The 25,124-nt window shown below is 41.5% G+C and overlaps 1 protein-coding gene and 1 long non-coding RNA gene across 2 annotated transcripts; both read right to left on the bottom strand.

The window, feature by feature from the left end:
• Positions 1-444: 444 nt before the first annotated feature.
• On the bottom strand, positions 445-25,029 carry RSAD2 (radical S-adenosyl methionine domain containing 2). Its single transcript, XM_003411874.3, has 6 exons — positions 24,609-25,029; positions 18,290-18,451; positions 14,755-14,984; positions 12,877-13,026; positions 9,162-9,194; positions 445-5,580 (listed from the first exon to the last, which is right to left on the bottom strand). Exons 1-6 carry the CDS (start codon positions 24,949-24,951, stop codon positions 5,416-5,418), a joined length of 1,083 nt encoding a protein of 360 aa, XP_003411922.2. The 5' UTR covers positions 24,952-25,029; the 3' UTR covers positions 445-5,415.
• Positions 19,673-21,556, bottom strand: LOC135232923 (uncharacterized). The gene is made up of 2 exons (XR_010323542.1): positions 20,214-21,556; positions 19,673-20,162 (listed from the first exon to the last, which is right to left on the bottom strand). It is a non-coding gene; the product is annotated as an uncharacterized LOC135232923 (long non-coding RNA).
• Positions 25,030-25,124: the final 95 nt, after the last annotated feature.

Below are 25,124 nucleotides of genomic sequence, written 5' to 3'. Positions count from 1 at the left end.
GATACTTTTTTTTCACTGTGGTTTTCTGGATGCCATCGAGTCTCTTTTCGTCCATTAGTGTGAATAGTTAAGAGCTGGCTGCCCTCATTAAAGTATAAGAATGCTAATTAACTTTAAAAACCATTAGGAGATGTTATATGGAAAATACAAATTATAGAGTATGAACTCAGTTTTATTAAAAAAAAAAAACTTTGTATTTACTGGAAAGACATGAACTAAACCAGCAGTTACCCCTGGGTGGTACAATTATGTGTAATTTTTGGTTTCTTCATATTGCTTTACTGTATTTTAAAAATATTCTCCAAATATGTATTATTTTTAGAATCATAGAAGTTAAGTGTTGTTATTATTACTTTTTTTTTTTTTAACCTTTTGAGCTAATCTTAATGGCATCTTAGTTGGTCTTGCTCTACTTATCCTAAGAATGTAGGGTTTTCAATGTGATTTCTTCTTCATTTTTTTTTTTTTTTGACTCAGATAGGACACAATATCAGCAGGGGACTTGAAATTGAGTTGTGCATTCAAACAGAGCTGTCAGCAGCCCAGCCATAATTATTGAGGCCTCATGCTGCCCCTTGTGTCTCTTTCACTGTCTTCAAGGTTCTGTGTTTGATGTCGGTCTCCTGGAAAGGGCATTCAATGTTGACATGTATCTGGGATGGAAAAGGAAAAAGGGGGAGGGTCAAGTCCTTCTTGAAGGAGTGTTTATAATCAGCGGTCAAGCTCAGAATCATGTCTGTGGGAATGCTCCGTGTCTGCAGAGGACCAGTATGTCAGGGCCTGATGTTTGAGTCAGCGGGGCACGAGGTGGACACTGGAGCCAGGAATGTAGAGTCCTGTGTTCTGAGAGCCAGGGAAGAGGAATCTGAGGAACAGCAGGGAGGGAAGGGAAAGCATGCCCTACTTACATGCTCTCACCAGCAGCTTGCAGGGCCAGCCGGGTTCATTTAATGAGTCGGGGATGGAATGGACAGCTAGAAACTGGGGTGCTAGAACATACTCTGTACTGCATGGAACACTGTGCTATCAGATGCCTGCCCCTCTTTTGTTGGATCAACACATAAGTCCAGGATCCTATGTTGACCCTTCTTTGTAGCCAACCTTGTTTCCCTACCATCAGTGAGTCTTCTAAAGTCCTCAGACCACGTGGTTGGCTGGGAACTTGACACCTCCTTTAGTGTGGACTGTTCACTTACACAGACAGATACATGTGTTGGAGAGTTAGCCTGACTGGCTTCAGAGTTGCAGTGTGAACCTCTTGTTACCCTGGCATTCCATAACCTGGAGAACCCCTTCTGGCCACGTACTATTATTGGAACAACGCCAGAATCAGGACACTAGCTTCACAAGGACCATATCTGAATCAGTTGGTCTAACTCACCTTAGCACTGACTGTCCTGGTCTTGCGCTGCTGACTAAGGTGGTCTCAGAATGGTACACCTACTGCTACTCATAACAAGGGCTGAGGTGCTATTACTGCTGCCACCTGCCCACCAGAACCAGGAATGAATTCTTTCTGAGATGATCAGGTTTTCGGTTGCTGGGTGTGCAAGAGGTTGGCTTTCGTTTTAGAATAAAAAGAGTATTTTCCCCAGTGGCTCATTCCCCCTCAATCTTGTTGCCAAGTTGTCTGAAGTACACTTATTAATTATTGATAACATTTTTGATTTTTAAAGTGTACTTGCCTTTAGCAATGGCAGTTGGTAAAAACATACAATTACTTTAAGCACACACCAAGGAAAGGCTTCTTTAAATACGCCACTTAGAGAGAAGACGTACAAAAAAATATTTTAATATATAAGAGCATCACACACAGAAATATATATATATTTCCCTAAAAGCTAAGAGCTCATCTACACACTCAAGTCGAAGCCTTAAAACCTTCTAGCATAATTTGTCCCTATCAATCACAACTGATTAAACAGAGGCCTTTTGTCAAGACGGTAGCATACTGAATGAATTATTGCCTAATAGAGCCATGGTAATACCTTGTTCAGTAGTTTTCATGCCACGACTCTATCTCCCCAGTAGCTAGGCTCTGAACTCCAGACAGAGAAAAAACCTGGCCCACATTTCAGATCATTCAGCCACAATAGTCTCACTCATCCTTAAATGTGAAAGAAAATAGGCAACTGTCATAGCGACCCTATGTACAACAGAACGAAACACTGCTGGGTCCTACGTCACCCTCACAACCATTGGTATATTTGAGTCCATTGTTGCAGGTCCTGTGGCAATCCATCTCGTTGAGGGTCTTCCTCTCTTTCACTGGCACTCTACCAAGAATGATGTCCTTCTCCAGAGACTGGCCCCTCCTGATAACATGTCCAAAGTGCTTGAAAAGAAGTCTCGCCATCCTTGCTTCCAAGGAGCACTCTGGCTGTATTTCTTCCAATAGAGATGATTGGTACTTTTTTAAACCAATATATTATTAATAATATCTGATCTTGCTAGACTCCTTGAGACAAAATATCACTCACGTTATTATGATATAAACTTAAACAATAATTAAAATCACCACAAAACATTTGCCCCAACACTTAAATTGAGATACCTCAGTTAAAATTATCCTTTGTTTTCCCAGTAAAAAGAAATGTATTTCATAAACTTAACTCTCATATTTAAAATGGAAAAAATAAAACAAAATGCTATATAAGCCAAATTTGAATTTTACACTAATGCTAAAATTCCTTATACCCGCCCCCCAAGAAAAATAAACATTTGAATATTTTAAACGTTAAGGCCAAATCTTGACAGTGAATAAGCAAAGGGGCGGTGGGGTGGGGAAAAGTGGTAGTGGATAAAATAGCTGGAAAATGAATTAAAAATAGCTTGTTTCTTAAGTTCAGGTTTTTGTTTTTTGGTTTCATATTTCTCCTTAACAAGCAAAACAAACCTATCCCCTTCAAGTTCATTCTAACTCATAGCAACCCTATCGGACAGAGTAGAACTGCCCCATGGGGTTCCCAAGGGGCGGCTGGTGGATTTGAACTGTTGTCCTTTCAGTTAGCAGCCAAACTCTTAACCACTGCACGAGGAGGGCTCCATATTTCTCTTTAGGGAAAGAAAATTGTGGTTTTCTTTCACTAAAGGAAAATATATTCAAATTGAAAAGATTGGAATTTCAGATTCAGATTTGGTTTCAAATAACATTAATTGAGAATCTACTGTATATCTGACAATGTTTTCAGTGCTTTCACATAAATGATCTTCATTTGTTAAGTTTCCTTTCTCATTGAATAATGTGAGTAGCAAGTTTCACTCATTTCAAGAAAGAAGAGGTATTAATTTTAAAAATGTGTTTTGTGTTGATGCTGACAACATGAAGGCCATCAGTGCTTAGAGATTATCAATGCCCATAGAAGAAATTTTTTCTAATGCATTCTTCTCTTTTCTTAAAATACAACGGATAATACAGGACAACCTATCCTATTTTTACATAGGTCGCAAACACTTTTCAATTCAATTATGGTGACCTAAACAGTGCTGCAGTAATATCTTTTCTAACAAAAAATTGCAAAAACTAAACCTTTCAAAATCATGAAACCCTGAAAATATCTCTTATTGTGACAGGTTATGAAGCAAAATTTTTGCATGGCTCAGTGACTCTGACGTTGAAATGCCACCTAGTGATCCATACTGGAATTGCAGCTTAATTAAAATTTGCTGTTTTCTTGCTGGGCCAAAAACATTCCATGATTTTGCTTTTTTTACAACAATGATAGGAAACTATTACTTGAGATACTAAGTTACATAAAGAAACTGTATGTGATATTTCTACCACAATAGGATTTTTTTTCCCCCTTACCCAGTTTAAGTTACGTTTCTCCTGAGCGCTCTTTCTTCGGTGCTAGAAAAAGGCAGCACTGGTCCTTTTCACGTTGACCTAGATTATACCTTGTTTCAATTGATTCAGAGAGCACTGGTGGCTCGGTAGTTAAGTACGCAGCTGCTAACTAAACGGTCTGCAGTTGGAACCCCCGAGCCGCTCTGTGGGAGAAAGATGTAACAGCCTGGTTCCATAAAAGATTTACAGCCTTGGAAGCTCTATGGAGCAGTTCTACTCCATCCTAAAAGGTTGCTGAGTCGGATTCGACTCGACAGCAGTGGGTTCAGTTTTGGTTTGGTTTTCAATTGATTCAGAGTTAATTGAGAATTGTTAAATTGTGCCATGCTTTATTTACATAAAATCCAGTTATATTCTATACTCTCCACTGCATTCTTTCCCAGGATTCTTCGGTGCTTCTTAGAACAGCACGTGCCCACTCATAACACTGTCATTTATCAGAGTTACAGTGACAATGATCTACTCAAATAAACTCATGTTTTTGTTGTCAGACTCATGTGTCTTGAATAATAGGTTCACGTAATAATCCAATGACTGACCCCATGTCAGCTTCATCACACAATGTAAAACATGGTTTGGTAAGAACTTCTGAAGAGAAAGGGGAGTAACAAAGATTACCAGCATTCCTTGAATTGTCATGGTGGGCAGGGACCAAGCCAAAGCATCTTTACGCCTATCCTCCCCTCTTTGTATCCCATTGAAGGCTGGTAAGATCGTTACCGTTAGAGACATCTGTTGATTATTCCTAAACTTCTGGGTAAAAAGTCAAAGGCTACAATAGTATAAAGGCAGAAAAGGAACGTGTGGTACAGTAAAAAAGGAACCAAAACCAAACCCGTTGCCATCGAGTCGATTCCGACTCGTAGCGACCCGATAGGACAGAGTAGAACTGCCCCATAGAGTTTCCAAGGAGTGCCTGGTGCATTTGAACTGCCGACCTTTTGATTACAGCCATAATGCTTAACCACTACGCCACCAGGGTTTCTGTGTGGTACAGTAAAAAGAAACAAACAGAGAAGAGATTTTGCCATTTTTCCAGATGTGAAAACTGGCATCTCGATAATATGTACCAGAACAGAACTGACTGTATCAAAGGAATAAACTGGAAAAACAGTACTTCCAAACTGGAATCCTGAGATCACAGTGGGCGTGGCTTACAAAAATCAAATCCAGATTACATATTTACTCTACAAATATCATTTTAGCTTATTTCTTTGAACTGGGTTATAAAATCTGCACACAGGTAGCTCATCTAGGCTTTTGTTGTGCTTCTTACTTTTCTTCTTTTACGTAAATCAAGTACCAGAACTGGGGTGCTTTTTCAATAGCAATAAGATAATAAGCTGTTTAACTGAAGCCAACGTTCTTGCATCATCTACGGATTTTAACTCTCCCAGTTACTTAAGTCTTCAGTTGCCACAGATAACCAAATGTCACGTTTAACAGAAAATCCAGTTCCTGACAACCAAGAAAGGCCAACACTTAGTATTGCTGATGATGACAGCCACACTTTGAGCCTGGGTAATAGTGTCCTCCAGATGGGCTAGAGGCTTCTTCCACTTCCGGCTTTACCAGTCCAGCTTCAGATCTGCTTTGCTCCATACATATTTCCCTCCTCGTTTTAGGAACATCCTCTCATCAAATCCACTGAATTTTATAGCTGCTTCTACACCAACATCCAGGATGGACTTAGAAGGGTCCTTCCGTCCATTTCTACAGTTCAGAAAGCGCATCTAAGAAAGTCAGGACAGAAAGAGGGACATTTTTATGTAATTTATCTCTAATTCTAAAAGGCACGATTATCACTTTTCAAAAAGAAAAAAAAAAAAAAAACTAAATCCAAGTAAAATATTGAACTTGTGGCTACTGTTGGAACTTATATTTCTTAAAAATGGATCTTTAATCTCAGACCAGCGCTGGATCTCTAAAATCTACATGATTCTGTCAAAACTCAACCACAAAAAGACAAACAACCCAATCAAGAAGTGGGCAAAGGATATGAACACACATTTCACTAAAGAGGATATTCAGGCAGCCAACAGATAAATGAGAAAATGCTCCCGATCATTAGCCATTAGAGAAATGCAAATTAAAACTACGATGAGATTCCATCTCACACCAACTAGACTGGCTTTAATCCAAAAAACACAAAATAATAAATGTTGGAGAGGCTGCGGAGAGATTGGAACTCTCATACACTGCTGGTGGGATTGTAAAATGGTGCAACCACTTTGGAAACCCATCTGGTGTTATCTTAAACAGTTAGAAATAGAACTACCATACAACCCAGAAATCCCACTCCTCGGAATATACCCTAGAGATACAAGAGCCTTCACACAAACAGATATTTGCACACCCATGTTTATTGCAGCTCTGTTTACAATAGCAAAAAGCTGGAAGCAACCAAGATGTCCGTCAACGGATGAATGGGTAAATAAATTGTGGTATATTCACACAATGGAATACTACGCATCGATAAAGAACAGTGACGAATCTCTGAAACATTTCATAACATGGAGGAATCTGGAAGGCATTATGCTGAGCGAAATGAGTCAGAGGCAAAAGGACAAATATTGTATAAGACCACTATTATAAGATCTTGAGAAATAGAAAAAATGGAGGAGAACACATACTTTTGTGGTTACAAAGGGGGGAGGGAGGGAGGGAGGGAGAGGGCTTTTTATTGATCAATCAGTAGATAAGAACTGCTTTGGGTGAAGGGAAAGACAACACTCAATATAAGGAAGGTCAGCCCAATTGGACTGGACTAAAAGCAAAGAGGTTTCTGGGACAAAATGAAAGCTTCAAAGGTCAGCGGAGCAGGGGCTGGGGTCTGGGGAACTTGGTTTGAGGGGACTTCTAAGTCAATGGGCAAAATAATTCTATTATGAAAACATTCTGCATCCCACTTTGAATTGTGGCGCCTGGGGTCCTAAATGCCAACAAGCGGCCATCTAAGATACATCAATTGGTCTCAACCCACCTGGAGCAAAGGCAAAGGAAGAACACCAAGGTCACACGACAACTAAGGACCCAAGAGATAGAAAGGGCCACATGAACCAGAGACCTACATTATCCTGAGACCAGAAGAACTAGTTGGTGCCCGGACACAATCGATGTCTGCCCTGTCAGGGAGCACAACAGACAACTCCTGAGGGAGCAGGAGACCAATGGGATACAAACCCCAAATTCTCATAAAAAGACCATACCTAATGGTATGACTGCGACTAGAGGAATCTCAGAGACAATGCTCCCCAGAACTTCTGATGGCACGGGACAGGAACCATCCCCGAAGACAAATCATCAGGCATGAAAAGGACTGGTCAGTGGGGGGGAGAGAGATGCTGATGAAGAGTGAGCTAATTAAATCAGGTGGACACTGGAGAGTGTGTTGGCAACTCTTGACTGGAGGGGGGATGGGAAGATAGAGAGAGAGGGAAGATGGCAAAATTGGCACGAAACGAGAGACTGAAAGGGCTGACTCAATAGGGGGAGAGCAAGTGGGAGAAGGGAGTAAGATGTATGTAAACCTACATGTGACAGACTGATTGGAATGGTAAATGTTCACTTGAAGCTTAATAAAAATTAATTAAAAAAAAAATGGATCTTTGATTTCCTTTCCCTTGCTAGAAACATTGGCAAAGGTTTATGAATCTAGGGGAAAAAAAAAAAGGAGAAAATGGAAAAATGATTTGTTTTTCAATTTGTAGAACAAGTGTGGATTTTCTTTTTCTTTTGCAAGGCAGTAGAAGTATTGATATACCAGTGGAGTTTGGAAAGGACCTCACCAAAGTCAAGGTTTAGTGTCTGGATTATTAAAGTTAAATAGCCAGCTAGGGGAAGGCACCCTAGCCTTTCACCAGCAAAATGCTTTTGGAGTGCTAGGCTTTCAGAGGACTGAAAAAGAGATCTTAGAAGACACAGCAATAGGGGCCTCCTTGTTCTGCCTCTAGTGGCTCTCAGTGACCTGGGATGCTATTACCACTTCTGGAATTTTGCAGGACTCCAGGATTTGCTCTGTAATTTGGAGCACGACATGGCATAGGTTAAGCTGGGCTCCCTAAACAAGAGTTACTTAATATTTCTAGTCTTTTATAAGAGCAGAGAATTCCTATTACCCAGAGTAGGTTTAAAACAAGAATCACTTGAAAGGTTCCTCTTAGTTCTGTAAAGGAAGTCTACGTAAGAAGACACAATTTAAGATGCTCAGGACCTCTTGGGAAATAAGAAACCAACGCCTCAGATCTTTATCTCTAAGACGTAAAATCCTGGAGCCTATTGATGTGGGACTGAGTGACCCAGCCAAGGTCTAAGGGCATCAAGGTCCGGCACTGCAAAGACCTGGGAAAGTCAGGGCTGAGAACTACGGTGCAATAGGAGTCTGTGTTTTGTGAAGAAGCACTGTGTGAAGGGTCCCAGAGCATGTGGGTGAGGCTGGAAGTGCTTTCTGTTCCCAGCCAAACTAGCTTGAATGGCTGAGTATGAAACATCAATCACAAGCTGCCACGTCAGAGCTCAAAGTCGAGCCCCATGGAGGCTATACACCAGCCATCACCCAGGATGAAAAGTAATCTGTGTGATATTTTAGGATCAAGTATCTATATATGTCACCAAAAAACCAAAAACCAAACCCATTGCTGTTGAGTCAATTCCAACTTACAGCGACCGTATAGGATAGAGTAGAACTGCTGTATAGGGTTTTTAAGGAACGGCTGGTGGATTCGAACTGCTGACCTATTGGTTAGCAGCCTAAAGATATAGCCACAGTGGACTAAACATACTTCATTTCCATCTAAAATGCGCCGTGTTGCTTCTTGTAAAGTAAATGTCGTTCTATAATCTTGGGTCCTTAGTATTTCCAAGTAGAAAACCCAAGACTTCCTAGTAGCAACTGAATGGAGATATCAAATCAACACGATGTATGTGATATAATCTCCCTCCAAAAGTATCCCAAAAGCGGGAGAACCTCAGCCCAAAACTACTTAAGCGAGGGCTCTGATATTCAGATTAGGTTCATTGTAACATCCATTGACCTATAGCCACATGGAAGACAATACTGCTTAGTGGTTAATGGACAGCATCGGCAAAGACAGAGACCCAGGTTCAAGATACAGCCTGTCAGAGTGCAGAGTTAACAATTCAGCACATTGAAGAGAGGCTTCTGTAATATAAATACTAATCATTGACAAGAAAAAAAAAGTATGCTAGATAAGGACAAACGTGTACTAAATGGTTATGTGCTCATTATAACTCAATTCTGCTATTGTTGCTTAATTTTTAAGTGATTATTTTATAATTCCTTAGAAATACTCACGTATTCATCCAGAATAAGGTAGGAATCTTTCATCTGCAAAGAAGAAATTGAATACAAATTTAGTTTCAGGAGTAGTTGTCAGTATGTAATTCAGTTGTCTATCTCGCAGTGTTGGTGGGTTGGTATTTTACTACTTCTGGGTCCGACATCTCTTGTATCGTGTGTGTGCACTCTGGTATGTCCTTTATAAATTGACTCAGCTGCCTGTGTTGCCACCACCGCCTAACTCACGTCTCCAAGGGCACCTGCTGGTGTCCATCCAGTTACATTCCAACAGGTTAGAGCACACCTGGATTTCCCCATGTTGAAAGGGTCAAATGTCAGAAACTTCACCTTGACAGCTTCTGTGACTATGAAACACCCAGGCTCAGTTTCCTCATTCCTCAAGCTGTGGGAGAGTTCTTTCCGTTATCACCCACTATTCACAGTGATTGCATCCACCACGTATATACTTCCCCCTTTTTGATTTACTCATTGCTGGTGTTGTTGTTGTTAGCTGCCTTCTAGTTGCTCCAGACTCATTGCAAACCCATGCACAACAGAATGAAATACCGCCTGGTTCTGCGCCATCCCCATGGTGGTTGTGGGGGAGTGCACCACTGTGGTCCTCAGGGTTTACACTGGCTGATTTTCAGTAGATTACCGGGCCCTTCTTCCTAGCCTGTCTTAGTCTGTTCGGCATCACGGCAACATGAAAGCCTCCACTGACAGACTGGTGGTGACTGTTCGTGAGGTGCATTGACCAGGAATCGAACCTGACTTGTTGGCAGCTAACAACAACAACATTACTCTTAAGGAGTTATGTCTTCTGTAGGTATACAGCAGGGGTCTGCAAACTTTCTGTAAAGATCCAAGCAGTATGTAGTTTTGGCTTTACAGACCATGCAGTTTCTTACACAACTACTCATTTCTGCAGTTGTAGCCGGAAAGTTGCCATAGCGACATGTGAAAGAAAGGGATGGCTGTGTCCCGTGGAAACCTTATTTACGGACACTGAAAATTCAATTTCATACAATTTTCTTTGGTTATGAAAGATTATTCCTGTTTTGATTAATTTCCCAACCATGCCTCCCTTGCAGACCATATAAAGCAGGCAGCAGGCTGGATTCATTCCTCAGGCCATAGTTTGCTCACCCCATGCTTAGCCACATCTGGACATTGCTACTTAAAGTGGGACGTGATGGGTGGACCAGCAGCATCAACATCAACTGGGAGCTTGTTAAAAGCGCAGAATCTCAGACCCCACCTCTGATATACTGAATCAGGATCTGCCTTTCAACAAGACCCCCAGGTGGTTTGTCCAACACACTTAAGTTTCAATTATACTGGCTAGTAGAAGGTGCATGGGCTTTGGGGTCATCAAACTCCTGGTTTTGCCTCTTAATGGGTTCTGCCTCAGATATAAGTCAGGCCAATTAACATCTAAGCCTCGACCTCATTATTTGTATAATGGGATAATAAAACCTAGCTCATAAAACATTTGTGAAAATTATTTGCAATGTGTCAAAGGGCTAACAGTTCCAGGTAAAAGGAGGAACTCAATAAACAGTAATGACCACTACAGCTTATCAGATTTGCTCTTATCTCACATGAACTACATAATGAAGCCAGGACTTAAAAACTCAAATAAAACAACGTATAGATATGACGGTTTTCTCCCCTATTCTCTCTCTCTTCTTTTGGAAGGCCCTGCTGTCTTTCATTCAGGGATCGTCACACGCATTCTGTGCTAAACTCTAACCTTGAAACTTCAACCAATTTATCCAAAAGCTCAGACATCAAATGCATAAGGAGAGAATTTCTGTTTTGGGAATTTCTATCATTCCATAAACAGATGGGGGAGAAATTTTGCCCAAGGTGTATTTTTTTGGTGGAAGATGAGGAGAGGTTTTTAAAAATATGTTTAAATGCCTTTTCAAACAATAAAGCTAATATTATTTCAGACAATTTGAAAATTTCAAAAAGTTGTAAAGAAAGAAAACAACAATTGCTAATATAGCCACTACCCTGAGATGGGGACATACACGTTTTTAACGTATTAGGATTAAACTTGAATTTAAACTTACACGCTGCTATCAATTTGTAACTGGTATTATACTATGAACAATTACCCTTGAATATTCTTTGAAATGTGATTTTTGGTCAGTATAATATTTCATTCTGTGAACATATCATAATTTACCCATTCATTAAGCACTGACTATTAGACAGCCTTCGGTTTTTTACTATTATCCTTGACACTGCAGTCATACACTTTAACATAAATATTTCTGCATCTCTGAATATTTACTATATTTTAAGGTAGGCTCTTAGAAGTGAAATCTCTGAATCAAAATATGTGAACATTTTTAGGGCCGTTACTCTATGTTACCAATTTCTTTTCTAGGAGGGTTGCAATGGTTTGCCCTCTTAGAACGATATGAAATTGCTTCTCACTGCATTTTCGTGTAAAGTCATCTTGGTGTTTAATTCACATGATCTATGAATGCCAGTGGAGTCCTGGTGGTGCAGTGGTTCAGAGCTCGGCTGCTCACCAAAACGTCTGCAATTGGAAACCACCAGCCGCTCCTCGGGAACCCCATGGGGTAGTTCTACTCTGTCCTATAGGGACCCTATGAGTCGTCACCAACTTGATAGCAAAGGGTTTGATTTTTTATGAATGCCTATAATATCAAACACTTAAAAATGTTTATTGACTATTATGTTTTAATTGATATTTATTTCAATACTTATAATATTGAACATTGTAAAAAAGTGTTTATTGACTGTTTTTCTTCTACAAAATTTCTATTTATGCCCATTGCCTGTTTTTTTTTTTTAGGTGTTGATAAATTTTTATTTATTTTAAGAACTTTTTATATGTAATAATATATTTTATACAATTCAATATGATACAGCATATTAGCATATGCTACTTTTAATTTCTGTGTGTCATATATGCTTTTAATTTTTATATATTCAAACATATCAAATATATAGTATTAAGCTATTAATATATGAACATACAAATAAATAATAACATGTAAATTAATTATATTATTACTGTGTATTAATTTCTTCATAGCTTTCACATACAAGAAGTTTCCCCCAGTATGGTAGGGAGAAATAGGAATTCTTTTTTTCTTTGGCTTTTGATAACACACCATTGAAACACTCACTCTGCCTGTAGTAACACCTGGAAGTTCTATAGCGCAGACGTGAACTTAGCCTATGTATTGAATGAAGTTTGTACTAATAAGACATACCCCCAAATAATCACATTAGATAACCAAAGAATTGGTGCAACATTTCTTCTACATTTGACCCAACTTTTGAAATTATCCAGAGACATAATTTAAGTAAATAATGTGATAGTGTTGATATCAATACTATGTACTGATATCAATATAGTACTATTCAGTTCCTTCTATGCTTTAGGCATTAGGCTATGAGATACAGACAGACAGACAGACATGTATATATATGTGTGTGTGCGTGTATACATTTTTTCCCCCCAGTGGGAAAATGGAACTCATTAGAAGACCACACAATTGAACGCAGCGGAAGTGATGGTGGACCTCAACTCTGGCTTCCAAGGCTGAGCTCCTTACTTTTTCCATGCCACGCCCCTAAAATAAGGATGTGTGGATCACCTTGGGCAAGGGACAGCCATTTCCCTCTTTGAAATCAACCTACACATGTGATGGTAAAGAAAACAACTTTTGCTTTATACTACCTTCTGGTTAGATTCAGGCACCAAGCAGGAAACCTCTTTGTGGCGGTCTAAGAACCCTTCAAATTCTTCATCACTAATGACGAACCTTTCTGCTTCTCTCAGAGCATCCGGGCCAGAATTCTCACCCTCGATTATCAGGCATTGGAAGACCTGAAAAACAAGAGCAGTGTCTTCTTTAAGGCACCTTCCATCATTTTTCACCCCTCTTAACTTAATTTCCCTCTGATCCAAGCTTCATCTCCCTTTAATTAAGCAAAGAATCCTAAAGAACATTCTATAAAGGCAATACTTTGGGGCAATGAGAGCTAACCCTGAAATTCAGAAATATGGTAGTAGAAATACCCACATTCCTAAAATATAAAATTTAAAAATCTGGTCTACACTATATTTGGTCACATGATCTAATTTTTTTTTTTCCTCAAAGTAAAAAATAATGGATGTTCATTAAAGGAAATACCACTAAAACCCACTGCCGTCGAGTCGATTCTGACTCATAGCGACCCTATAGGCCAGAGTAATATGAACTCTAAAGAAAGCATAAGAAAATAAACAAATCACTTATCATTCTAAAACCAAGAGATAAATTCTTTTCAACCTTTTGCTCTTTCTCCTGATTTTTAATACATTCTTATAAAAGTCTCTAGAATCTGTTTGTTTTCCACTTAATGCAAAAGGGCAGTTTTCCAAAGCTATTAAGTATTCAATTGCAACACTCATTAATATATAAATATGTCTGTCTACCTATCTACCTTCCTATCCATCCATCATCTATCATCTGTCATCCATCCATCCATCCACCCATCCGTCCATCCATCCATCCATCCATCCATCCATCCATCCATCCATCCATCCATCCATCCATCCATCGTCTACCTACCTACCTACCTATCCGGTATTATTTCATTATAAGTAATACCATCATCTGAAAAGGAAAAATTCAGTCCCAGAGAGGGCAGGTGACTTGTCCACAATGACAAAAAGGTAACACAGCTGGTCAAAGATGGAGTCAGAACAGATCTCAGGTCACCAGGGCTCTTACATAATGGAATGGCATGTAATTAATACAGTTTAACAGATCTATTCTACTATTATTTTAGTCAGCTTAGAATAAATTCTAAAAATGCCCTCAGTATTACCTTCTTTGTTAACTCCTTTTATTTCTTTCCTTGGTCACTCCTTCTGTGATCCCTCAGTTCCTTAAGACACACCACAACTGACCCTAGGTTACATGTGTTGTTATTATTTGCTTTCATGGCCTTCTGCCTCACAAGGCAGCAAGCACCTTAAGAAGCTTGTATCGCATTCATCTTTGTATCCCCAGCACCCACCCCCACTTCGGACACAGAGGGGGAAGGGAAGCATGATGGAGGAGAGAGATTCAAGCACAAGTTTGAATCTTAAGCAGACTGGAGTTCCTGAGCGGGTGTTTTGACAAAACTCGGGGCTGGCTTTGCTCATAACATCTCCTAATAATTCAATAAAAATCTTAGTATCACCAGAATTTATGAAGAGAATATATACGTTATAAATTAGCAAGAGTTTTAAGAAGAAATCTAGTAATATTAAATTCAAAAATAAATATAATTTAGACTTTCCAGTGAAATATTCTTGATAACATCTCCAAGCGTTTAGCAAATCTCTGGAACTCAACTTTCACAATATTCCAGAAGGAAAACAGTTCTAGTTTTCACACAGGGAAACTGAGACATAGGAAGCTTAAGTAGTTGATCATTTAACAGAGGTGGAAGAAGGACCAGGCACCAAGTTTCTAGGCTGGCCCACTACGCTGAGAGTTCTCTGAGTCAGTATCATTTTTGATTTCATTGAAGACAGTGTTTTTCTTAATAAACACCAGAAAAAGCAACACCATGTACTTACTTTCCAGCGGACAGGGTTTAATGCTCTAATGTGTTCGTTCATATCCTCTTCCACATTGAATCGATTAATGACGGAGTTTATCTTGAACGCCACTCTATAATCCCTGCACCACTTCCTCAGTTTTTGAAGATTTTCAACATGGTTCTTCTTTCCTTGACCACGACCAATAAGGACATTCACTTGCTCATCAAAGCTATCACAAGAGATAGCAAGAATGTCCAAATACTCACCTGAGGGAAAGTGAAAATCTTTAAACTTTTCTATCCAAAAACCAAGCCCATTAAATAGTTTTTATCTCTTTATGATAAAATATATTTTGCTTTTTCCTTACACTCACAAACATCACTGAAATGTGAATGATACTTGGTGCTTGTGTGAAACAATTTTGAAAAAAATATACATATGTGATAAGATGTACAGATAATTATACATGACTGTGATGTTTAAGGTTGTATGTCAACTTGGCTGGCCCGTGACTCTCAGTGCTTTGGCAGTTATGTAATGGTGTAGTCATCTTCCATTATGTGATCTGATATAATCACCCAGTCAGTTGTAAGGGGAGTTTCTTTGGGGGCGTGGCCTGCATCCAATATACACATGGATGTTCTGACAAAGTTCGCTTACTTGTTCTGGGTCCTGCATCTCGCTCATCCTCATCTGGTTCTTGGGCCTTAAGCCAGCGTCCTGCCATATTGCCTGCTGATTTTGGGTTCATCAGCCCCTGGAGCTACATGAGTCAAGAGAAGCTTCCAGCCTGATGCCTGACCTACAAACTTGGAACTTGCTAGCCTCTACAACCACGTGGGCCATTTCCTTGAGATAAATCTAGCTCTGTACCTCTCTCTGCATATATATATCAAACCAAACCCATTGCCATCAAGTAAATTCTAACTCATAGCAGCCATATAGGACAGAGTAGAACTGCCCCATAGGGCTTCCAAGGAGCAGCTGGTAGGTTTGAACTGCTGACGTTTTGATTAGCAGCCAAGCTCTTAACCACTGTGACAGCAGCATGTGTGTGTATATATATATATGTGTGTGTGTGTATGTATGTGTATGTGTGTGTGTGTGTATATATATATACGGTTCAGTAGTTTTGCTTCTCTAAAGAACCCAGCCTAAAACTATGACTATTTTAAAACTCTGGCATACATGTATGTATGCGTTGTTGTTAACTGGCATTCAGTCGGCCCTTGACTCATGGCTCCCCACATACAATGGAGATCAGACTGCTGTGATCCACGGGCTTTTCATTGGCACATTTTTTAAAGGTCGATCACCAGGCTGTTCTTCCTAGTCTTAGTCTGGAAGCTCTGCTGAAATATGTTCAGCATCATAGCAACACACAAGTCCCCACTTACAGAGGGGTGGTGGCTGTGCAGAGGCGCACATGGAAGGTGACAATTCCACCACCGAACCACCACTACCCCCCACATGTACATATGTGTGACCATATCAATATACTTAAATGAGATTTTTAAATTTATTCTTGCATTGAAATCATATAACTTCAAAGACGGTTCAAAGTTATATGATTTTATGATCTATAAACAATTATAGATTTACTTCTCTTTTTCCCACCATGCAAATAATTGTTACGTAGAAGAACACTAATATTTTTGCCAAGTTCACTGTCCTCTTCTTGACATTGCTTGTATACTTAATTCATCACGCACATATTTACAGAGACCCTATTATATGTCAGGTAGTACTGTATTAAATGCTGAGAAAACCGAGATAAAAGGAAGTCTGGTGGAGGAGCCAGAGGGTCAACAGCCCCCTCCCTACAATGTAGCATGTTATGAGCTGATTTCCAAGTAAACTGAGCATCTTCTAGGTCGATTGATTTAATCAGCCACCCCTCCAACATTTGCTCTGTTACTATGGTATCCCCTCCTCCTGTTCTCAGATTTTCTTATAAAAGCCATTGACAGGAAAGACTCAATAAAGAGAAGATCTGTTTGCTCAGTTCCTGCATGTGTTCAAGGGAACCTGGAACTCTGAGTATGTGGCCATAAGAATATTCTTTCTATCATTAGTAGACGTTGTTGTGTGTGCCTGGAGCAATGGTGCATGTCGAACCAACTTGACAAGACTTCTCAGGATCCTGTCCACATGGTCAACAGATCAGAAACGCAACTGTCCTTTGAAGGGCGTCCAGGTTCCGCCAGCTAGCAAACTCAGCTGGCTTGTACTTGTAAGAGTTAAGTTCCAACTGTCTCTTAAAATGACAGTAATAACAGCTAACACTTTTCAAGTGCTTACTAAGTTCCAGGTACTTCTTCAAGCACCTTAAAGGAAAAAAAAAAAAAGTCACCACCAAGTCGATTCCAGCCCATGATGACTCCATGTGAGTCAGAGTAGAACTTGGCTCCATAGGGTTTTAATGGTTGTTATTATTCTTATTTTTTTTTAATTGGCAGTAAATCACCAGGCCTTTTTTCCTAGATGCCTCTGGGTGGACTTTTCAATTAGTAGTCAAGTGTTTAACCATCTGTGCCATCCAGGGACTCCACGCACATTAAAAAAAAAAAAAAAAACCCAATGCCGTCGGAGTCAAATTCTGACTCATAGCGACCCTATAGGACAGAGCAGAATTGCCCCGTAGGGTTTCCAAGGCCGTAAATCTTTATGGAAGCAGACTGCCACATCTTCTTCCCACAGAGCGGCTCGTGGGTTCAAACTGCCAACCTTTCAGTTAGTGCCCGGCCAAGTGCTTTAACCCCATTAGATGTACCTAAAACTTAGCTGTAGGGAAGTTTAGCAATCTTAGGATCCAGTGGTTCTTAATCCTGGCTACACTTTGAAATTACTTGAAGCCCCCCGCAGTATAGCCAGTCCATATGCCATGACATTCTGATTTAATTAGTCACAACATAGGTATTTAAAGTTCTTCAGCGCCGATAGTGCTGCCCAAGGTAAAAGCTACTGTTTCAGGACAATCACAGAACCGACAGATGAAACCATTAAAAGAAATACTTACAGAATTTTTTTAAAATTGAATATTAACAGCAAACCAGAAGATCCCACTGCTGTTGAATCGATTCCAACTTATAGCGACCCCATAGGACTGAGTAGAGCTGCCCCATAAGGTTTCCAAGGAGCACCTGGTGGATTCGAACTGCCAACCTTTTGGTTAGCAGCTGTAGCTTTCTTAACCACTATGCCACCAGGGTTTCCAACAGTATGATCAGAACTTACAAAATAGTAAATTGTGTTAATTCTCCCCACTAGTGCTTAAACTAAGGCCATAGGTATCAATAGGTGCTAAGATGAAATGTACAGAATAGTTGTGTTTACAATTTTTTTTTCTGTTACCTATCTTGCCACATTGTTTGCTTAGAGCCCCACAGAACTAAAATTGGCATAACTCCCCCCTGAATAACTTGGAAAGAGATTAGAATAAGCAGTTTTGCTTCTCTTCTCTTTCTTTTCCCCATCAGGTCTCGGCCCAGGGACTAGGATGCAAGGAAATAGAGAAAACAATAATAGTAGCAATGTAGCAATAATAGAAGGGTCAGTCAATGCCATTTACCATAATTTTTGAACCACCTCTCTCGGATCAGGCTTCCATTGCTCACGATGCTGACACTAGGTAGCTGTAGCTCCACTTTGCAGAACTTTACCAGCTTGCCGAGGTATTCTCCTCGGTCATGAAGGAATGGTTCTCCTCCTGAAAAGTTTATCTTCTCCATACCTGGTAGAAGAGAAATGTGAATTTTTCCCTCTGATTGTGTTTTCACTTTACAGATATCCGTTATTAGTTTTAATGGCAAAAGCAATATTTTCTCAAGGTAAAAAAAATGAAATTAAAATGTCCCGTTATCCCCCAATTCCAGTTCCCAAACATCAGTCTCACTCCATGGGAATAACCATGCACGTAATTGAGGCTCTACCAGAAAAAAAAAAAAATCACTTGACGTTTTGTTTTTCCTATTTTAAAACTGATATATTTTAATGTAGGGAATTAGACACATATATGACGGGAGGGCTAAGAAGCCAAAGGGTGCAGTGAGGCAGCCCAGAGATTAGCAAAGTGGGAAGCCATTTCCACCACAATCTGGAATGCTTCTTGGGTCAGATTTTTCCACGGGAGTGTCGTTCAATATCAGTAGGGGATTTAACTTCACCACCTCACCCTCGTACTGTGTGCCCTTTGTCCTAGATCTCTTGTCTTCCCCTTTCTCTTGGTATACTTCCTTGTTTTGGAGAACATATTTAGGAGCTTCCTGAAAAACGTCAAGTGTGAATTAAAGTGAAGGCTAGCGTGTCTAAAAACACATTCATGAACAATCGTTTGGCCAGATGTAATATTTGGAGTGAAATCAGCTTATTTGCTTGGAATTTTAAGGGCACTGCTTATTGTCTTTTAGATTTTAATATTGTTGTTCAAAAGTCTGGGGACATTCTTATTCATAATTCTTAGCGAGTGTTTGCCTTTTTTCCCCTTTCTGGAAGCTTTCTCTCTAATAGCCTGAATTTTTAAGATTCCATACCTTAGTGAAACCTGTCTTTCTTAATTGTCCTGGCTACTTGGAAAGATCTCAATCAGAAAACACAGCTGTTTATGCTCTGGAAAGCTTTCTTACATTATTTGTTTGATAATTCCGCTTCTTAATTTTTACTTTTCTCTCTTTCTGGAAAGTCTATTAGTGGCACGGTGGAACTTCTCTAGATTTAACCCTTATTTTCTTATTACTTTTTCTTCCAATTGTCCACCTCTTTGTCTTTTATCCCATATTCCTAAGACTTTACCTTTTAGTCTATTAAAATTTTCATTTTAAAAATCCCATTTTCTTAATTCCCAAAACTCTCCTTTATTGTCTGACGAGTCTTTTTTTTTTTTTGGTGGCATTCTATCCTTATTTCGTATGTGTAATTCCTTCTCTTATCTTTCTGCAATTATTGATTATAGATGTTTTTAAGTTTCCTTCTTCATGTTATTTTTTTTGTTCGGTTCTGTCTGTTTATATTTGAATGAGGCACAAAACAACTGATGGGGTTTCTGCAATTACGGAGGGGACTAGCCAAAAGGAGGGCTTCACCATAGGGTGATAGGGAAGTAAAAGAGATTATTCATTAGATAATCCATAAATGCCAACATCTTTGGTCTTTCCTTTGAGGCCATTTTGCTTCCCCAGAGAAGAATCTCCAATCTTGTGCCCACGTATTATGTGCCCGGCTGCCGGCATCTGGGACACGTGGTTCTCACTGTTCACTAGGCAGATTTGCACTTCATTCCTCTGTTTTCAGTGACGAGCTTTTCTCCTCCTTCCTGCTGTACCTGAGGGCACAGCCCTTGTGGTTCAGATTCTTCACAAATAAACCTTCTCCCTTCTGAGGGAATTGGGGAGGCATATTGCCTGGCTATGCAGGAAGGTGGGGTAGACCTGTTTTTAGACTATCACCTCCCTTCAGTCTGACAGGAAGGTGGGGTAGACCTGTTTTTAGACTATCACCTCCCTTCAGTCTGACATCTGCCTTCTGTATGATACAATGTTTCCAATTTCTGAATCTTCCTGAGTTTAGGGAATAATGTGATAAGTTTCTTAAAGCTATTTCCTCTACAGACACATATGCTAATACTTGCAATGCTCCAATGGCTTTGTGTGTGTGTGTGTTTAATTTCCTATCTTTCAATTATTTTACTGTAATTATAGTAGAAGAGAAATAGGAGCCCTGGTAGCACAGTGGTTAAGTGCTTTGTTATTAAACCAAAAGGTCTTTGATTCGAACCCACCAGTGGCCCCACGGGAGGAAGACGTGGCAGTCTGCCTCCGTAAAGATAACAGCCTTGGAAACCCTGTGGGGCAGTTCTACTCTGTCACATGAGACCGCTATAAGTCAGAGTTGACTTCATAACATACAGCAACAACAGAAGAGAAATGGAAGGCACTGAAGATAAATATGTTGTAAGGAACTAGAAGACCCAGAATATCTTGAAATCCACAGTTTTCTACAGTGATATTATAACAGTGGCATTCTTTTCTAATTCAGTTCAGTTCAACACAGTTCACTGAATCTTTATGAGCTGCTGTGTGTTAGTGACTCATAGCTTAGTGAGCCACTTCCAGAATGAACCCAAATACAGAGACAAATGGAGAAAATACAGGAAGAAGAAACCTTAAAAACATCTATGATTAACACCTGCAGAAAGATAAGAGAAACAATTGCACACATACAATAAGAATAGAATGGCAGAAAAGGGTCAGTCAGATAATATAGGAGAGTTTTGGGAATTAAGATTCAAATTTAATCAGTAAGCAAATTTGTTCCACCGACTGAAGTTCTACATGCTCACTTCATAGAACGAGGATGGTGCTGACAGCGCAGAAGCAAGACTCCACGCTCAGACTGGAGACAGAAGCGACTCTAGGTCTGAAGCGTGGAGAGTAGACGGGAAGAGCCACAAAGCATAAAAATGGAAGAAGATATGAGAATTAGAAACCAAAGGATCAAGCGTCAGACATAATGACAATAGAAAACAGATCTGGACACAGGACTGGCATGGTGAGAAACACCAACTAGAATACCAGAGAGGTTCAGGGCTCTGATCTGGGGGCGAACAAAACAATAAACCACAAAGTTCCCTGAGAACATTTTCTATTCAACAAACTGAACTAAGTACTTAACCTGTTGCCATCGAGTCAATTCCGACTCATAGGGACCTTGCAGGACAGAGTAGAACTGCCCCACGGGGTCCCAGGCTGTCCTTACGGAGCGGACTGCCCCACGGGGTCCCGGCTGTCCTCACGGAGCGGACTGCCCCACGGGGTCCCGGCTGTCCTCACGGAGCGGACTGCCCCACGGGGTCCCGGCTGTCCTCACGGAGCGGACTGCCCCACGGGGTCCCGGCTGTCCTCACGGAGCGGACTGCCCCACGGGGTCCCGGCTGTCCTCACGGAGCGGACTGCCCCACGGGGTCCCGGCTGTCCTCACGGAGCGGACTGCCCCACGGGGTCCCAGGCTGTCCTCACGGAGCGGACTGCCCCACGGGGTCCCGGCTGTCCTCACGGAGCGGACTGCCCCACGGGGTCCCGGCTGTCCTCACGGAGCGGACTGCCCCACGGGGTCCCGGCTGTCCTCACGGAGCGGACTGCCCCACGGGGTCCCGGCTGTCCTCACGGAGCGGACTGCCCCACGGGGTCCCGGCTGTCCTCACGGAGCGGACTGCCCCACGGGGTCCCGGCTGTCCTCACGGAGCGGACTGCCCCACGGGGTCCCGGCTGTCCTCACGGAGCGGACTGCCCCACGGGGTCCCGGCTGTCCTCACGGAGCGGACTGCCCCACGGGGTCCCGGCTGTCCTCACGGAGCGGACTGCCCCACGGGGTCCCGGCTGTCCTCACGGAGCGGACTGCCCCACGGGGTCCCGGCTGTCCTCACGGAGCGGACTGCCCCACGGGGTCCCGGCTGTCCTCACGGAGCGGACTGCCCCACGGGGTCCCGGCTGTCCTCACGGAGCGGACTGCCCCACGGGGTCCCGGCTGTCCTCACGGAGCGGACTGCCCCACGGGGTCCCGGCTGTCCTCACGGAGCGGACTGCCCCACGGGGTCCCGGCTGTCCTCACGGAGCGGACTGCCCCACGGGGTCCCGGCTGTCCTCACGGAGCGGACTGCCCCGTCTGTCCCCTGCAGTCTGGAACTTACTAAGTACCAAATATTCCACCTGGCAATTTCCTTTGTGCAACCTACTTAATTCTTAAATTAATCCAGTGAAGAAGTTATGGTCCCGTCATTCAGATGCAGGCGCTGAGGTCCAGGAATGATAAATAACCTATTCCAGACCATACTCTAGAGAACACCAGAGCTGGGATTCACACCCAGGACTGCAGGGCCACAATCCGCTCTATGAAGTGAGCATGTAGAACTTCATTCGGTGGAACAAATTTGCTTACTGATTAAATTTGAGTCCCGAGGTTGAATCATCGCCTTCAGTGTACCCCTGGGACTTACAAAAATATCTAGAATATAATAAGCATTTAACAAATGTTTCCAGGTGTACAAATGAATGAGTAGAGTAAGTAAGGAGGTTTGGTACAAATGGGAGAAACTCAGACTCTTGTTTCAGAAGACCAAGGTCTGAGTTTGATCTCTAGCAGTTACTAATTTTGACAAGTTATTTAAGTCTTCTGAGTATTGGCTTTATACCCTTTAAAATGTAGATAAGTGATAACAGATATACCAACCTCAAGAAGTACCTTGGGACTCAAATTCTTAGAAGACCCAGATACTAAAACACAACAAGACACAACGGAGCAATTTTAACAGCATTATCCTAAATCTTAATGGAAAGTGCCATGAAGGGGGAGGATGTTAATTCTGCCTGAAGAGGACCAAGAAGAATTCTAAGGAGTTTTGAAAGCTCACCCACAGAGATTTTGGGGGTTGGCATTCCGAGATGAGAGACTAGTATGATCAGAGGACCGATGAAGCACACGTTTCGGGAGAGTGGATGTAATTTGATGTAACTACTATAGAGAGGATTTAGGGCAATTGGGGTAGAGGGTGCTTATGGCAACAGTGAGTTTGAGAAGGGCCTTGCAGAACATGCTACCAAATTTGGTCTTCGAATCTACCTCTTGCACGATATTCTCCTGTAAGTCATGTAAGAGAGTTAGGCGGAGAGTTACATCATCCAAATATTTTAACAAAGATAATGTGTTATCAGTAAGAACAGCAGAGACGAGATAAGTTAGATGAATGACTCGAGATCTGGAGAGAAATGAGCTCAAGCATGCTAGGAACGGCAAGGCAGGTCTTTTCTTGACCAATGAAACGTTGATGAACAAGCAAACATAATACTGAGCAAAATAAGTCAGACCCCACCAAGTCCATACAGTATGATTTCATTTATCTAAAGTAAAAAAGTCAGGCTAAACTAATCCATGTGTTAGAAGACAAGCTAGCTAGCAATTGCCCTTGGGGGAAAGGGTAGTGGCTGGAAGGGGGCAAAGGCTTCTGGGACGCTGCAAGTGTTTTGTTTCTTGATCTGAGTGCTGTTCACACGCTGTGTTCTCTTTGTGAAAACCCATCAACTGGTCCACTTAGGATCTGTGCAACTTTGTGGATGCATCTTATACTTCACTACAAAAAGACAATAAAGGAGAGAAAGGAGCCACCAATGTTGCTGAAGTTCCCAGCTTAGTAGGTGCCCTAAAGAAGACACGAATGCAAGGAATGAAGGAAGAACAGGTTTGGAGTGGAAGATGTGGCATTCAAATTGGACATGCTAATTATATCTGAGATGCCTGGAGGGTATTAATGCGAAACGTTCAGTAAGCAGTCTTCAGAGCAAAGTCATTGTTAAATTTAAGTTACGCATAGTTTTTTTTTTTTTTATTTTCGTCTTAAGAGCACATAATTCAAAATAAAAGGGTCAAACATTGCTGTGCTTACATCAAAGTTTGTGTTTGTTTTTGCTTTTAACTTTCCTCATTAACTTGTGCCTGGAAAAACCAAATCCATGTGTGCTTGGATTCTAAGAATAGGCTCTGTCTCCCTCTGTCCAGAGTTTCAACCTATTCAGAGAATAAGACAACTCTTCCCAACCTGCTCTTTTCCACACTAGACACAACAGGGGACAGGTGTTTGCGTCCATGTACTTTCACTCACCTGAAAGAGGCAGGAGGAATGAGTTTGCTGGTCAACTCTGCAATTTTGGAAGACCAAGGTACCCACTCCAAAATTCCCCTGGCATTTTCTTGCCAGATGGCATCTTCACTATGCAATGGGAAACGATGCCTCCAGGCTCTGGAGAAGCTCTCCAGCCTATACGTGCCCCCATCCCACTCCTGTCTCACCTCACTACCCTGTTATTGAGCATTGTCATTCCCTTCTGTGATCCTGGACTTACCTGCATCCTTAAGCAAAAGCAGCCCTCTCTTGGCCTCCTCCAGGGGCAAGACAAAGGACGTTTTGGCCGTGTGGAAACAGAAGCCACATTTGTAGTTGCACTGACGTGTGAAGTGGTAGTTGACACTGGTGGGAGTAGTGGGCAGATCTTCTTTTGCTTCTTGCTTCTCATCTTTTGATTCCTTACCCTGCTGCTTCTGCTGTCTCCTGTGGGGACCGGCCAACCAAAATGTTGCCTTGAGCCAGAAGAACAGCGGGACCAGGGTCCACCACATGGAACTCAGCTGCTGTCTGAAAACATTCAACAGCTTTCCTGCAAAAGCCACTGGCACGAGTATCCACATCGTGGCTGGGCACCTGGAGCTGTCCCTGCAAGCTGGAGAGACTCATTTTATATGGCTGCGAAAATCAACGACAGCTCCCAGCCACCCATCAGAGGAGAGGAAGGACACACCCTCTCCTGAGTAACTCTCAGCTGGCTCAGTTTCGATTTTTCTCTTCATGAAAATGAAAGTTG

The sequence above is a fragment of the Loxodonta africana genome, chromosome 12 (assembly GCF_030014295.1).
Source record: "Loxodonta africana isolate mLoxAfr1 chromosome 12, mLoxAfr1.hap2, whole genome shotgun sequence".
NCBI classification, from domain to species: domain Eukaryota; kingdom Metazoa; phylum Chordata; class Mammalia; order Proboscidea; family Elephantidae; genus Loxodonta; species Loxodonta africana.
Note: the sequence above shows the minus strand (reverse complement) of the source record. Positions and strands in the feature narration are given on the sequence as shown.